We start from the raw sequence: 15,593 nt of genomic DNA, 5'->3' as shown, positions 1-15,593 counted from the left end.
GATGGTGAATCCAGTGAGTACTGTATAGTCCAGGGTAAGGCAAATGAGATGGGAAGTTTAAAATCATGGATAGAAAAGGAATGGATACAGAGGAAAGATAGGGAAACCATTTGTCAATATTTTAAATCTTATTTTGATACATTTTGTTATTCCATGAATCTTTACCATTTATATGTAAATGAGATGCTTGGAACCAAAATAAGGTATACACTTAAGTTCAAAATCAAAGTCTTATTCTCTAAAAATACAGGGAGAAATTCTGTGGAGAAGAACACAAAGGGATACAAGAAAAGGAATCAATCACATTATTTAGCAGATTAGAATACAATTAAAATCTGTATGCACTTTAAACACTAACTTTTCCATTGTAAGGTAGACCACATAAATTTTTCCCTAAAATTACTTTAAAGAATAACAACACATTGTCGACATAGTCGACAAGTTTTACCTGAAATATCTGTAGCCTGTTACTAGCTTCTTGGGGTGGAATATTTGGAACCATGGGTCCTTCCTGTAATTAATAATATAATCTCCATTTAAATTCTTAATCACATGTATTTATCAATTTATTGAGTTTATTATTTCCTTTTAAATAAGTAAACATTCTTTTAAATTGAAATGATCTAATTTTGTCCCACATATGAAGCTTTCATTTAGTTTCTGTAACAGCTTTATTGAGATATAATTCACATATTATACAATCTCCCATTTAAAATGGACAATTTAATGGCTTTTAGTATAGTCACAGCATTGTGTAACCATGTCCACAATCAATTTTAGAACATTTGCCTCACTCCAACTTCCATTCATTTTTAAAGGACCATGACATTGTTAATAAAAAATGTGCCAAAATTACATCCTGTAGGAAGTCTGTACCACTAGAGGTCTGTTTCATTTCACTTATGACCACAAACAATGATGCTGTGCTTGTGTATTAGAATAACTGAGATAGAGTTCTGAAAACAGCCTCCTTTCACTGTTTGTTCAGCCTAATATGGAAATAGAGGAGCACAAAGTTGAATAGTTGGATGAAGCAAAATGCAGTCTCTGGTGGCTATCATCCAGAACAGTTGCAAAAAGGACCCCAGATGGTCTGTACAATCCTGAATATTATGGATATGCTAAATAATAGACTAGATTCCCAGTATAATGGAATGATAGGGCCATAAAACGTTGACAAATCCAACTAAAAGAGGTAAGTTTAGTACATGTAAAAAAAAGTGTGTTATATGATTATTATTATTAAGGGCTTAACATGTCTTATGAATCCAGACCCACTATGACCACTAAAAGAAAGTAGCATATGTTTGGGGAATATATCCAACTTCTGAGTTTAACTTCAAAGAGGAGGATCATTATCAGTCATGTTACCAGGCTGAATAGTCTGCGAGACTGACCAGGTGTGACATTTATTATTTATTTTCAGTGACCCTTTTGGTTCTCTAAGAGTTAGTGAAAAAAAGATCATTTGCATAATACCCTGGTATTTAGGTTTGTATAGTTTCTTATAGCCTTCCAACAACTGTATTACATTTTCAACTATGAGCATTCTGGCCTGAGAAAGAAAGCATAAGGCCAGACCTTTTGTTCCTTCCACAATCTCAAAAGTTCTACCTCCTTTTAACAGTTAAATCTTCTTTCTTATTCTGTAAAATAAGTTTAAAGGATTAGCTATCCCCTTTTTTTCCTGATTGCTCCAAATATTAAATACAGCCTCTTATATACAATATGCAAATCGCAGTGTATTTCTCAACATCCATCACTGTCATCTCATATAAACATGCCACAGAACATTTTAACACACAGCATGCAAATACTTAGATTACCGTCTCATATGATTCTGCAAAGTTCATTACATCCTCACGAAAGACTTCCACAGCCTCAAGAAGACTACTTTTAAACTTCGGCTGCACTTGAACTAGTTCATCTTGCACAGAAACCTAGAATAAAAGAGAATACCCAATGTGAGATGTATTTATTTATTTTGGGTTTTTTGGTTTTTGGTTTTTTTTAAAGATTTTATTTATTTATTTGACAGAGAGAGACATAGTGAGAGAGGGAACACAAGCAGGGGGAGTGGGAGAGGGAGAAAGAGGCTTCCGGCGGAGCAGGGAGCCCAATGCGGGGCTCGATCCCAGGACCCCGGGACCACGACCTGAGCCGAAGGCAGACGCTTAACGACTGAGCCACCCAGGTGCCCCGTGAAATGTATTTAAATGAAAATGTATTTAAATGAAAACTGTAATTCTGTCCCAGCAAGTTTGTTATCCTGCAGATGTCCAGGATGAACAAGGGTGTCTCTGCAATGCTGCTTAAAAAAAAAAAAAAAAACAAGGGAAATAACAACCCAAGTGCACCAAAAGGAGATACAAATCATTCCAGTTCATGACCCAAGAGGCAAAGCCATCTTCTGTAACTGCAGTTCGGAAAAAGTTTTCTGTCTGATCCAGCTCAGGTCATCACTATGGCCAGGGAAACAGTTACTGCTATAGGCCCCATCTGGGTCACATGCCGTCTCTGAGGCCAGATGAAGGTCTGGGATTAGTAATTTCTAGTAGGTTCACATGGTTGGAACAGTCACCTTAAAGAAAGTGATATTACTCTGGGTATTAAAAAAAAACAGTGAATGCCTTCCATAACAGTCTTCAAAGCTTCTGCTCAAACCTTCAATTGTAATAGTTAGCATTTAATGCATATTTACTATCCACCAGGCTTTTCACCTATATTAACTCATTTAATCCCCAGGACAGCCCTGTGTGGTAAATGCTGATACTATACTCATTTTACAGGTGAGAAAACTGAGGCACGGAGACACTAAGGAACTTCCCCAAAGTCCCAGCATCATCATGAGGCAAGGTCAAGATTCAAAACCTGGTTGTTTGGTTCCAGGGCCCCCGCTCTTAGCTGTTCACGACAATAGCATCTATCTAGGTTGGAATATGGATTGCTTTCCATGAATGGTGATTGTAGTAAAGGATGGGCCAACAGGTTTAACATTACAGTTAAAGAGACAGAACAACCCAAGTGGGGTGCCTGGGTGGCTCAGTTGGTTAAGCAGTTAGTTGCCTTCGGCTCAGATCATGATCCCAGGGTCCTGGGATCCAGTCCCACGTCGGACTCCTTGCTCAGCAGGGAGCCTGCTTCTCCCTCGGCCTGTCGCTCCGCCCGCTTGTGTGTGCACTCTCTCTCTCTGACAAATAAATAAATAAAATCTTTAAAAAAAAAACAACCGGATCAGAGGGGTAGACGAACCATGAGAGACGGTGGACTCTCTGAAAAGCAAACGGGGTTCTAGAGGGGAGGGGGGTGGGAGGATGGGTTAGCCTGGTGGTGGGTATTGAGGAGGGCACGTTCTGCATGGAGCACTGGGTGTTGTGCACAAACAACGAATCATGGAACACTTCATCTAAAACTAATGATGTACTGTATGGGGATTAACATAAGAATAAAAAAAAAAAAAAAAAAAAACCAGAGTGAATCTTTTCCACTGAACAATAACAGAAAGTTGGGCTTCACTAAATCTCAACAGAGGGTTCTCCATTTCCTTCCCAAGATGCACTTTTCTGTCTAAAACAGCAACTGTTTTTTAAAATAAGTGATTAGTCAATATTGAGCATGAACGTAAATAAACATGAGTATGAAAAAAGCGTTTTATACACATTACCTCAAGGGAGCCTCATAACCATGTATAAAAAAATTCCTAATGTATTCCTAAATGATCACATGAAGAAATTGAGAAAAAAGGTTATTAAGTTGCATAATATCACCCAATTGGCTGGTGGCAGAGCTGGGATCACAAGTCATGACCCCAATTTCAGCTCTGGGTCCTTGCTAGTCTGCCTTGCTTCAATCTCAGTGACAAATCTTTTCATAAACAAAAAGTTTTAAGCCAACATTTAATTAATATTCAATAAAAATTTCCACTGTAATTAAAGAATCTGGACCCTCCCTTGGAGTTCATTTTTAATGTTTAACTGCATAAATATTCACTAACTTCAAAAATGCTTAGAGGGAAATTTATAGCTAAAAATGCCTGCATGAAAAGAAAAAAGATTTCAAATCGTAACCTAACCATCCACCTTAACAAACTAGGCAAAGAACAAACTAAATTCAAAACGAGCAGAAGGATAGAACAAAAATTACAGCACAGATAAATGATATAGAGTATAGGAAAACAATAGAGAAAATCAACAAACTAAAAATTTCTTCTTTGAAAAGATCAACAGAATTGACAAACCTTTACCTAGACTAACCAAGAATAAAGGAGAAAGGATTCAAATTCCTAAAATTAAGAATGAAAGAGGGAATATCACCACCTACTTTACAGAAGCAAATGGAATTATAAGGATTCAATCAATAGAGCGAACAGGGATCCTATGGGGTAAGAGAAAATATTTGCAAATCATATATATGATATGGCATTAATATCCAGAATATATAAAGAACTCCTATAACTCAACAACAACAATAACAATGAAAACTACAAACAACTCAATTTTAAAATAGGCAAAGAACTTGAAGAGACTTTTTTCCAAAGAAAATAAACAAATGCTTTTTATAAGCATATAAAAAGTTGCTCAACATCATGTAACATAAGGGAAATGCAAATCAAAACCACAATAATGTACCACCTCACCAATTAGGATGCCCACAATCAAGGAAACAGAAAATAAGTGTTGACAAGGATGTGGAGAAATTGGAAACTTTTTGCACTGTTGTGGGAATGTAAAATGGTGCAGCTCCTATGGCAAATAGTGGACCTCAAAAAGTTAAAAATGATACTATATGATACAGCAGTTCTATTCCTAGGTACATATCCAAAAGAACTAAAAGTGGGGTCCCAAAGAGCTATCTCCACTTTCATGTTCATAGCAGCATTCTTCATGATAGCCAAAAGATGGAAGCGACCCAAGTGTCCACTGATAGATGAATGAATAAACAAAATGTGGCATACATATATAATGGAATATTAGTCAATCTTAAAAAGGAAGGAAATTCTGTCACCTGCTACAGCATGGATGAAACTTGAGGACATTATGCTAACTGAAATAAGCCAGTCACAAGAAGACAAATATTGTCTGATTCTACTTATATGAGGTACCAAAAGTAGTCAAATTTATAGAGGCAGAAAGCAGAATGGTGGTTGCCAGGGACTGGGAAAAGAGAGAAATGGGGAGTTATTACTTAATGGATATAGGGTTTCAGTTTTGCAAGATGAAAAATTTCTGGATATTGGTTGCACAACAATGTGAGTAACACTATTGAACTGTACACTTAAAAATAGTTAAGATGAGAGGTGCCTGAGTGGCGCAGTCAGTTAAGCATCCGACTCTTAGTTTTGGCTCAGGTCGTGATCTCAGGGTCATGAGATGGAGCCCTGCGTCGGGCTCCATGCTCTTAAGCTCTGCTTAAGTCTCTCTCTCCCTCTCCTTCTGTCCCTCCCCCCTGCTCATGTGTGCATAGACACTTGCCCCCCCAAAAATAAATAAATAAATCTTTAAAAAAAAATAGTTAAGATGGCAAACGCTATGTGTACTTTACCATGATTAAAAAAAAACCAAAAAACTTAGCACAAAGTTACAATAATAAAGCCAGTAGGTTACCGACATAGGGATAGACATACGAATCAACAGAATCGAACTGAGAGTCCAGAACTAACTCCCTACATTTATGGTCAATTGATTTTCAGTAAGGGTGCCAAGACAGTTTGTTGGTTAAAGGATGGTTTTTTCAACAAATGGTGCTGAGACAACTGGATATCCACATTATTTTTTTGCATGAAGTTGGACCCCTAACTCCCACCATACAAAAATTAACTCAAAATGTATCAGAAATCTAGATGTAAGGGCTAAAATTATAAAACTGATATAAGAAAACAGTAGTAAATCTTCACGACCCTGGATTAGGCAACCATTTTCTAGATAAGATACTAAATCACAAGCAACAAAAGAAAAAAAAAGATAAATTGGACTTCATCAAAATTTTAAAAATTTGTGCTTCAAATTTGGAGACAGAAAGCAGAATGGTGGTTACCAGGGACTGGGAGGGAGGGAGAATGTGGAGTTACTGTTTAATAGGCATAAAATTTCAGATTTATAAGATGAAAGGAGTTATAGGGTTATATAGTAGTAATGTCTACACAACAGTGTGAATGTCTTTAATACCACTAAACTGTACACTTAAAAAAATGATTAAGATGGTAAATTTTATGTTATGTTCCTTTTAAAACAGTAAAAATAACAAAAAAGAAAAGAAAACACCATCAAGAAATTGAAAAGACATCTTCTTTATCCATTCATCAGTTGATGGACACTTGAGCTGTTTCCATAATTTGGCTGTTGTAGATCATAGTGCTATAAACATCAGGGTGCATGTATCCCTTTGAATTCATATTTTTGTGTTCTTTGGATAAATACCTAGTAGTGCCATTGCTGGATCACAGGGGGGTTTATTTTAACTCTTTGAGAAACCTCCATACTGTCTTCCACAGTGGCTATACCAGTTTGCATGCCCGCCAACCAGTGCAACAGGATTCTCCTTTCTCCACACCCTCACCAATACTTGTCATTTCTTATGTTGTTGATTTTAACCATTCTGACAGGTGTGAGGTTATATCTCATGGTAGTTTTGATTTGTATTTCCCTGATGATGAGTGATGTTGAGCATCTTTTCATGTGTCCGTAGGCCATCTGTATGTCGTCTTTGGACAAATGCCTATTCATGACTTCTAAGCATTTTTTAATGGGATAATTCATTTTCGGCTGCTGAGTTTTATAAGATCTTTATATATTTTGGATGCTAACCCTTCATCAGATATGCCATCTGCAAATATCTTCTCCCATTCCAAAGGTTGCCTTTTAGTTTGGTTGTTTCCTTTGTTTTGTTTTGTTTTTTTAATTTTTTATTGTTATGTTAATCTCCATACATTACATCATTAGTTTCAGATGTAGTGTTCCATGATTCATTATTTGTGCATAACATCCAGTGCTCCATGCAAAACATGCCCTCCTCAATACCCATCACCAGGCTAACCCATCCTCCCACCCCACTCCCCTCTAGAACACTCAGTTTGTTTTTCAGAGTCCATCATCTCTCATGCTTCATCTACCCCTCCGATTCCCCCCCTTCATTCTTCCCCTCCTGCTACCTTCTTCTTTTTTTTTTTTCTTAACATATATTGCATTATTTGTTTCAGAGGTACAGATCTGTGATTCAACAGTCTTGCACAATTCACAGCGCTTACCAGAGCACACACCCTCCCCAGTGTCTATCACCCAGTTACCCCATCCTTCCCACCCCACCCCCTACTCCAGCAAACCTCAGTTTGTTGCCTGAGATTAAGAATTCCTAATATCAGTGAGGTCATATGATACATGTCTTTCTCTGATTGACTTATTTTGCTCAGCATAATACCCTCCAGTTCCATCCACATTGTTGCAAATGGTAAGATCTCATTCCTTTTGATGGCTGCATAATATTCCATTGTATATATATACCACCTCTTCTTTATCCATTCATCTGTCGATGGACATCTTGGCTCTTTCCACAGTTTGGCTATTGTGGACATTGCTGCTATAAACATCGGGGTGCACGTACCCTTTCAGATCCCTACTTTTGTATCTTTGCGGTAAATACCCAGTACTGCAATTGTTGGGTCATAGAGTAGCTCTATTTTCAACTTTTTGAGGAACCTCCATACTGTTTTCCAGAGTGGCTCCACCAGCTTCCATTCCCACCAACAGTGTAGGAGGGTTCCCCTTTCTCCGCATCCCCACCAACATCTGTCGTTTCCTAACTTGTTAATGTTAGCCATTCTGACTGGTGTGAGGTGGTATCTCATGGAGGTTTTGATTTGGATTTCCCTGATGCCGAGTGATGTTGAGCACTTTTTCATGTGTCCGTTGGCCATCTGGATGTCTTCTTTGGAAAAATGTCTGTTCATGTCTTCTGCCCATTTCTTGATTGGATTCTTTGTTCTTTGGGTGTTGAGTTTGATGAGTTCTTTATAGATTTTGGATACTAGCCCTTTATCTGATATGTCATTTGCAAATATCTTCTCCTATTCTGTCGGTTGTCTTTTGGTTTTGTTGACTGTTTCCTTTGCTTTGCAAAAGCTTTTTATCTTGATGAAGTCCCAATAGTTCATTTTTGCCCTTGCTTCCCTTGCCTTTGGTGATGTTTCTAGGAAGAAGTTGCTTCGGCTGAGGTCAAAGAGGTTGCTGCCTGTGTTCTCCTTTAGGATTTTGATGGACTCCTGTCTCACATTGAGGTCTTTCAACCATTTGGAGTCTATTTTTGTGTGTGGTGTAAGGAAATGGTCCAGTTTCATTCTTCTGCATGTGGCTGTCCAATTTTCCCAACACCATTAGTTGAAGAGACTGTCTTTTTTCCATTGGACATTCTTTCCTGCTTTGTCAAAGATGAGTTGACCATAGAGTTGAGGGTCCATTTCTGGGCTCTCTATTCTGTTCCATTGATCTATGTGCCTATTTTTGTGCCAGTACCATACTGTCTTGATGATGACAGCTTTGTAATAGAGCTGGAAGTCTGGAATTGTGATGACGCCAGCTTTGCTTTTCTTTTTCAACATTCCTCTGGCTATGTGGGGTCTTTTCTGGTTCCATACAAATTTTAGGATTATTTGTTCCATTTCTTTGAAAAAAGTGGATGGTATTTTGATGGGGATTGCATTGAATGTGTAGATTGCTCTAGGTAGCATTGACATCTTCACAATATTTGTTCTTCCAATCCATGAGCATGGAACGTTTTTCCATTTCTTTGTGTTTTCCTCAATTTCTTTCATGAGGATTTTATAGTTTTCTGAGTACAGATCCTTGGCCTCTTGGGTTAGATTTATTCCTAGGTATCTTATGGTTTTGGGTGCAAATGTAAATGGGATCAACTCCTTAATTTCTCTTTCTTCTGTCTTATTGTTGGTGTATAGGAATGCCATGACTTCTGTGCATTGATTTTATATCCTGTCACTTTACTGAATTCCTGTATGACTTTTAGCAGTTTTGGGGCGGAGTCTTTGGGGTTTTCCACATAAAGTATCATATCATCTGCAAAGAGTGAGAGTTTGACTTCTTCTTTGCTGATTTGGATGCCTTTTATGTCTTTTTGTTGTCTGATTGCTGTGGCTAGGACTTCCAATACTATGTTGAATAGCAGTGGTGATAGTGGACATCCCTGCCGCGTTCCTGACCTTAGGGGGAAAGCTCTCAGTTTTTCCCCATGGAGAATGATATTCGCCGTAGGTTTTTCATAGATGGCTTTTATGATATTGAGGTATGTACCCTCGATCCCTATACTCTGAAGAGTTTTGATCAAGAAAGGATGCTGTACTTTGTCAAAAGCTTTTTCTGCATCTATTGAGAGGATCATATGATTCTTGTTCTTTCTTTTGTTAATGTATTGTATCATGTTGATTGATTTGCGGATGTTGAACCAAACTTGGAGCCCAGGGATAAATCCCACTTGGTCGTGGTGAATAATCCTTTTAATGTACTGTTGGATCCTATTGGCTAGTATTTTGGTGAGTATTTTTGCATCCATGTTCATCAGGGATATTGGTCTGTAATTCTCCTTTTTGATGGGGTCTTTGTCTGGTTTGGGGATCAAGGTATTAGTGGCCTCATAAAACGAGTTTGGAAGTTTGCCTTCCATTTCTATTTTTTGGAACAGTTTCAGAAGAATAGGTATTAATTTTTCTTGAAATGTTTTGTAGAATTCCCCTGGGAAGCCATCTGGCCCTGGGCTTTTGTTTTTTGGGAGATTTTTGATGACTGCTTCAATTTCCTTAGTGGCTATAGGTCTGTTCAGGTTTTCTATTTCTTCCTGGTTCAGTTGTGGTAGTTGATACATCTCTAGGAATGCCTCCATTTCTTCCAGGTAATCTAATTTGCCGGCTTAGAGTTGCTCATAATATGTTCTTATAATTGTTTGTATTTCTTTGGTGTTGGTTGAGATCTCTCCTCTTTCATTCATGATTATGTTGATTTGGGTCATTTCTCTTTTCTTTTGGATAAGTCTGGCCAGGGGTTTATCAATCTTGTTAATTCTTTCAAAGAACCAGCTCCTAGTTTCGTTGATCTGTTCTACTGTTCTTTTCTATTTCATTGATTTCTGCTCTGATCTTTATTATTTCTCTTCTCCTGCTGGGTTTAGGCTTTATTTGCTGTTCTTTCTCCAGCTCCTTTAGGTGTAGGGTTAGGTTGTGTACTTGAGACCTTTCTTGTTTCTTGAGAAAGGCTTGTATTGCTATATACTTTCCTCTTAGGACTGCCTTTGCTGCATCCCAAAGATTTTGAACAGTTGTGTTTTCATTTTCATTGGTTTCCATGAATTTTTTAAATTCTTCTTTAATTTCCTGGTTGACCCATTCATTCTTCAGTAGGATGCTCTTTAGCCTCCAGGTATTTGAGTTCTTTCTGACTTTCCCCTTGTGATTGAGTTCTAGTTTCAAAGCATTGTGGTCTGAAAATAGGCAGGGAATGATCCCAATCTTTTAGTACCGGTTGAGACCTGATTTATGACCTAGGATGTGATCTATTCTGGAGAATGTTCCATGGGCACTAGAGAAGAATGTGTATTCCGTTGCTTTGGGATGGAATGTTCTGAATATGTCTGTGAAGTCCATTTGGTCCAGTGTGTCATTTAAAGTCTTTATTTCCTTGTTGATCTTTTGCTTAGACGATTTGTCCATTTCAGTGAGGGGGTGTTAAAGTCCCCCACTATTATTGTATTGTTGTCGATGTCTTTCTTTGCTTTTGTTATTAATTGCCTTATATAATTGGCTGCTCCCATGTTAGGGGCATAGATATTTACATTTGTTAGATCTTCTTGTTGGATAGACCCTTTAAGTAGAATATAGTGTCCTTCCTCATCTCTTATTACAGTCTTTGGTTTAAAATCTAATTTGTCTGATATAAGGATTGCCACCCCAGCTTTCTTTTGGTGTCCATGAGCATGGTAAATGGTTTTCCACCCCCTCACTTTAAATCTGGGGGTGTCTTTGGGTCTAAAATGAGTCTTTTGCAGACAGCATATCAATGGGTCTTGTTTTTTAATCCAATCTGAGAGCCTGTGTCTTTTGATGGGGGCATTTAGCCCATTTACATGCAGGGTAACTATTGAAAGATAGGAATTTAGTGCCATTGTATTGCCTGTAAGGTGATTGTTACTGTATATTGTCTATGTTCCTGTCTGGTCTATGTTACTTTTAGGCTCTCTCTTTGCTTAGAGGACCCCTTTCAATATTTCTTGTAGGGCTGGTTTCGTGTTTGCAAATTCCTTTAGTTTTTGTTTATCCTGGAAACTTTTTATCTCTCCTTCAATTTTCAATGACAGCCTAGCTGGATATAGTATTCTTGGCTACTTATTTTTCTCATTTAGTGCTCTGAATATAACCTGCCAGTCCTTTCTGGCTTGCCAGGTCTCTGTGGATAGGTCTGCTGCCAATCTAATGTTTCTACCATTGTACGTTACATATCTCTTCTCCTGAGCTGCTTTCAGGATTTTCTCTTTGTCTCTGAGACTTGGAAGTTTTACTATTAGATGTCGGGGTGTTGACCTATTTTTATTGATTTTGAGAGGGGTTCTCTGTGCTTCCTGGATTTTGATGCCTGTTTCCTTCCCCAAATTAGGGAAGTTCTCTGCTATAATTTGCTCCACTATACCTTCTGCCCCTCCCTCTCTTTCTTCTTCTTCTGGGATCCCAATTATTCTAATGTTGTTTCGTCTTATGGCATCGCTTATCTCTCGAATTCTGCCCTCATGATCCAGTAGTTGTTATCTCTCTTTTTCTCAGTTTCTTTATTTTCCATCATTTGGTCTTCTATATCACTGATTCTCTCTTCTGCCTCATTTATCCTAGCAGTTAGTGCCCCCATATTTGATTGCACCTCATTAATAGCCTTTTTGATTTCTACTTGGTTAGATTTTAGTTCTTTTACTTCTCCAGAAAGGGTTTCTCTAATAATGTCCCTGCTTTTTTCAAGCCCAGCTAGTATCTTTCAAGTGATGATTCTGAACTCTAGATCTGACATCGTCCTAATGTCCATATTGAGTAGGTCCCTGGCAGTCGGTACTACCTCTTGTTCTTTTTGTTCAGGTGATTTTTTCTGTCTTGTCATTTTGTGCAGAGGAGAATAGATTAATGAGAGAACAAAATGCTAACAGGGTAACAACGTCCCCAGAAAATATACTCTAAACAAATCAGAAAAGACCTGAAGCAGTGGGAAAAGAAAGGGAAAGAGAGAAAAAAGAAAAAGATAAAGATAAAAACAAACAAAAACAGAACAAAACAAAACCAGAATGTGATCAAATATGATCAGGCTGGTATATAGATTAGTGCCACACACTAGATTTTGGGTGTATTTTGGTCTGTTAGAAGAAAGTGCCTCCCAAAATTTTAAAGAAAGAAAAACTTATATATGTACAAAAATAAGTGTTGATATGATGAAGGGATGGAATATGACTGTAAAGATGGAAATTATAAAAAATTTTATAAAAGGAATTGATAAGAAGTTGTTTGAAAAAAGAAAGAAGAGTCGGGACACCTGGGTGGCTCAGTCGGTTAAGCGTCTGCCTTCGGTTCAGGTCATGATCCCAGGGTCCTGGGATCAAGTCCCACATCGGGCTCCCTGCTCCATGGGGAGCCTGCTTCTCCCTCTGCCTCTGTCTCTCTCTCTGTCTCTCATGAATAAATAAAAATAAAATCTTTAAAAAAAACAAAAAAAAAGAAAAAAGAAAGGAGAGGATTTAAAAAAAAAAAAAGGAAAAAAGGGAGAGAATTTGATCAGGCAGGGGAGTAGAAAAAAACCATACACTAGAGATTTAGAGTATATTTTGATCTGTTAGAGGAAACTATCTCAAAATTTTAAAGAGAGAACAACTTATATATATAAGCCAAAAATACGGGTAACTACTATGAAGGGATAGAATATGACTCTAAAAATGAAAAATAAAAATGTTTTTTAAAAAAGGTATTGATAAGATGTTGGTTGAAAAAGGGAAAAAGAAAAATTCAAAAAAAAAAAGAAAAAAGACAATTAAAAAAAAATTAACTTTGAAGGACTAAAGAATCATGATAAAAAAGCCATGGATTTTATGTGCATTATTCCCCTAGCACTGGAGTACTGCCATTCTCATTGATCGGTAAACTTGATCTTGGCTGGCTGTTCTCGCTGATCTTCTGGGGGAAGTACCTGTTGCCATGGTTTACAAATGTCTTTGCCAGAGGCGGAATTGCCCCGCCCTTGCCCGGTCCGGGCTAAGTAATCTGCTTGGGTTTGCTCTCCGGAGCTTTTGTTCCCTGCGAGCTTTCCGTACAGCTTTGGAGGCAGAGAGTGAAAATGGCTGCCTCCCAATCTCCGCCTTGGAGGAGCTGAGAACTCAGGCCCCACTCCTCAGTGAGCCCCCAGAGAAAAGCAGTCAGTCACTCCTGTCTCCCCTGTCTCCGGCCACACTCCGTGCTCACCCGGCCTGTGACCGTGCGTTTCTATCTCTTGCACCCGACCCCAGGTGGAGTTTCCAAACCCAGCAGATCCCTGCGGTGCGCTCCCGCGCTGCTCCTCCTGGGGGAGGAAGGGGAGTCTCCCTCAATCTGCCGCTTGTTGGGTCCCTGCTGGAGGAGCAGGGGCCCGACTGTGCCGCAGATCATGGTTTATGGCAACCCCAAGCTGAGAGCCCATGCCTGGGCTCCGCCTCTGCAGCTGGCTTCCCTGCTCCGTTACCTGGGAGCTCTGCCACACTCAGGCACCCCCGGTCTTTCTGTGACCCTGAGGGTCCTGAGACCACAGTGTCCTGCGAGGGTTCCACCCCCCGCTTAGCCACCGGAGTGACATCTCTCAGTGGAGCAGACTTCTAAGAGTTCTGATTTTGTGCTCCATGGCTCTATTACTTGCCAGAAGCGGCCGACGGAGGCCCCCCCCGCTGCCGTCTATCCTCCTGAATATCGCCTTGGATTCATTTCTCCGCATGTCCTACCTTCCAGAAAATGGTCGCTTTTCTGTTCAGAGAGTTGTTGCTATTCTTTTCTTCGATCTCCTGTTGAGTTTGTAGGTGTTCAGAATGGTTTGATCCCTATCCAGCTGAATTCCTGAGAGGAGATGAAATCCAGGTCTCCTACTCCTCCACCATCTTGCTCCACCCCCCGGTTGTTTCCTTTGTTGTGCAGAAGCTTTTTATTTTGATGTGTTATATATATACAATAGAATATTACTCAACCATAAAAAAGAATGAAATCTTGCCATTTGCAACAACATGGATATATTATGCTAAGCAAAATAAGTCAGTCAGAGCAAGACAAATATCATATGATTTCACTCAGATGTGGAATTTAAGAAACAAAACAAATGAACAAAGGGAAAAATGAGAGAGAGGCAAGCCAAGAAACAGACTTTTAATGATAGAAAACAAACTGATGGCTACCAGAGGGGAGGTGGGTGGGGGGATGGGTTAAACAGGTGATGGAGATTAAGGAGTACACTTGTTGTGATGAGCACCAGGTGTTGTATGGAGGTGTTGGATCACTATATTATACACCTGAAACTAATATTGTACCATTAAATGGAATTCAAATAAAAATTTGAAAAAAAAATTGAAAAGACAATCCACAGAATGAGAGAAAATATTTACAAATCCTTTCATATGGAATATCCAAATACCCAAAATATATAAAGAACTCTTACAACTCAAAAATAAAAAGACAACCCATTTTTTAAAAAGCAAAGGATTTAAATTCACATTTCTCCAAACAAGATGGATGAATGGCCAATAAGTACATGAAAAGATGCTCAACATCATTAGCCATTAGGAGAATGAAGTAGTGGTACAGAGGACAACATGGATAAATGTTAAAACATTATGCTAAATGAAAGAAGTCAGTCACAAAAGGCTAAATATTGTATGAGTCCATCTATATTACATGTCCAGAAAAGACAAATTCATAGAGACAGAAAAGTAGATTCGTGGTTGCCAGGAACTACAGAAAGAGGGAGAAGATGGAGTGGCTGCTAATGGATATGGGGTTTCTTGGGAAAATGAAAGTGTTCTAAAATTAGATAATGATGGTGGCTGTGCAACTCTATGAATATACTAAAAATCCCTGAACTGTATACTTTGAAATGGTAAATTTTATGGTATGTAAATTATATCTCAATAAAGCTATTAATATATATTTAAGCTTTAAAATGTATAAAAATTTTTTCTAGAGATGGTGACTTATAAAAAAATAAGAGTTAAGTTTGTACTTACAGCTTTGCTCTGCAATTTGTTGAAAGAATATCTCAAGGTATCAACTGCTTCTGATTCTTCTTTGGTCACTTCAACTTCAAATCTGTTTAAAATAGCATAGGCTTCCTGGAAAGTGGGAGTAGAGTTCAGAAATATCACAAAGAAAGCAAATGCCAAATGATTTAGATGCCCTGTAGAAACACATTCCTATTTTTCCCATTCTTAGAAGAGAGTGTGTTTTAGACGAGTGGTTCCCAAAATTAGACATGTATGTAAACACCTCTAAATTCTCCCTGATACCAGATATTGACTCTAGAGCTTAGGTCCTGAAATCTACACTTAATAAGCACCTAGGT

At 38.4% G+C, this 15,593-nt stretch overlaps 1 protein-coding gene across 1 annotated transcript in view; it reads right to left on the bottom strand.

The window, feature by feature from the left end:
* The window catches only part of DNAH8 (dynein axonemal heavy chain 8), a 396,454-nt gene that overhangs the window by 246,662 nt on the left and 134,199 nt on the right, over positions 1-15,593 (bottom strand). The window contains exons 30-32 of the mRNA XM_064597567.1: positions 15,259-15,363; positions 1,827-1,940; positions 449-511 (exon numbers count right to left, since the gene is read on the bottom strand). Of these exons, the coding sequence (XP_064453637.1) occupies positions 449-511; positions 1,827-1,940; positions 15,259-15,363 (282 nt within the window). The remainder of the gene's footprint in view (positions 1-448; positions 512-1,826; positions 1,941-15,258; positions 15,364-15,593) is intronic.

This window comes from Mirounga angustirostris, unplaced genomic scaffold (genome assembly GCF_029215605.1).
Source record: "Mirounga angustirostris isolate CCGP_5_RB_7025 unplaced genomic scaffold, mMirAng1.0.hap1 SCAF_8, whole genome shotgun sequence".
Taxonomy (NCBI): domain Eukaryota; kingdom Metazoa; phylum Chordata; class Mammalia; order Carnivora; family Phocidae; genus Mirounga; species Mirounga angustirostris.
The sequence above is the reverse complement of the archived record's forward strand: the minus strand, read 5'-3'. Positions and strand labels throughout refer to the sequence as shown.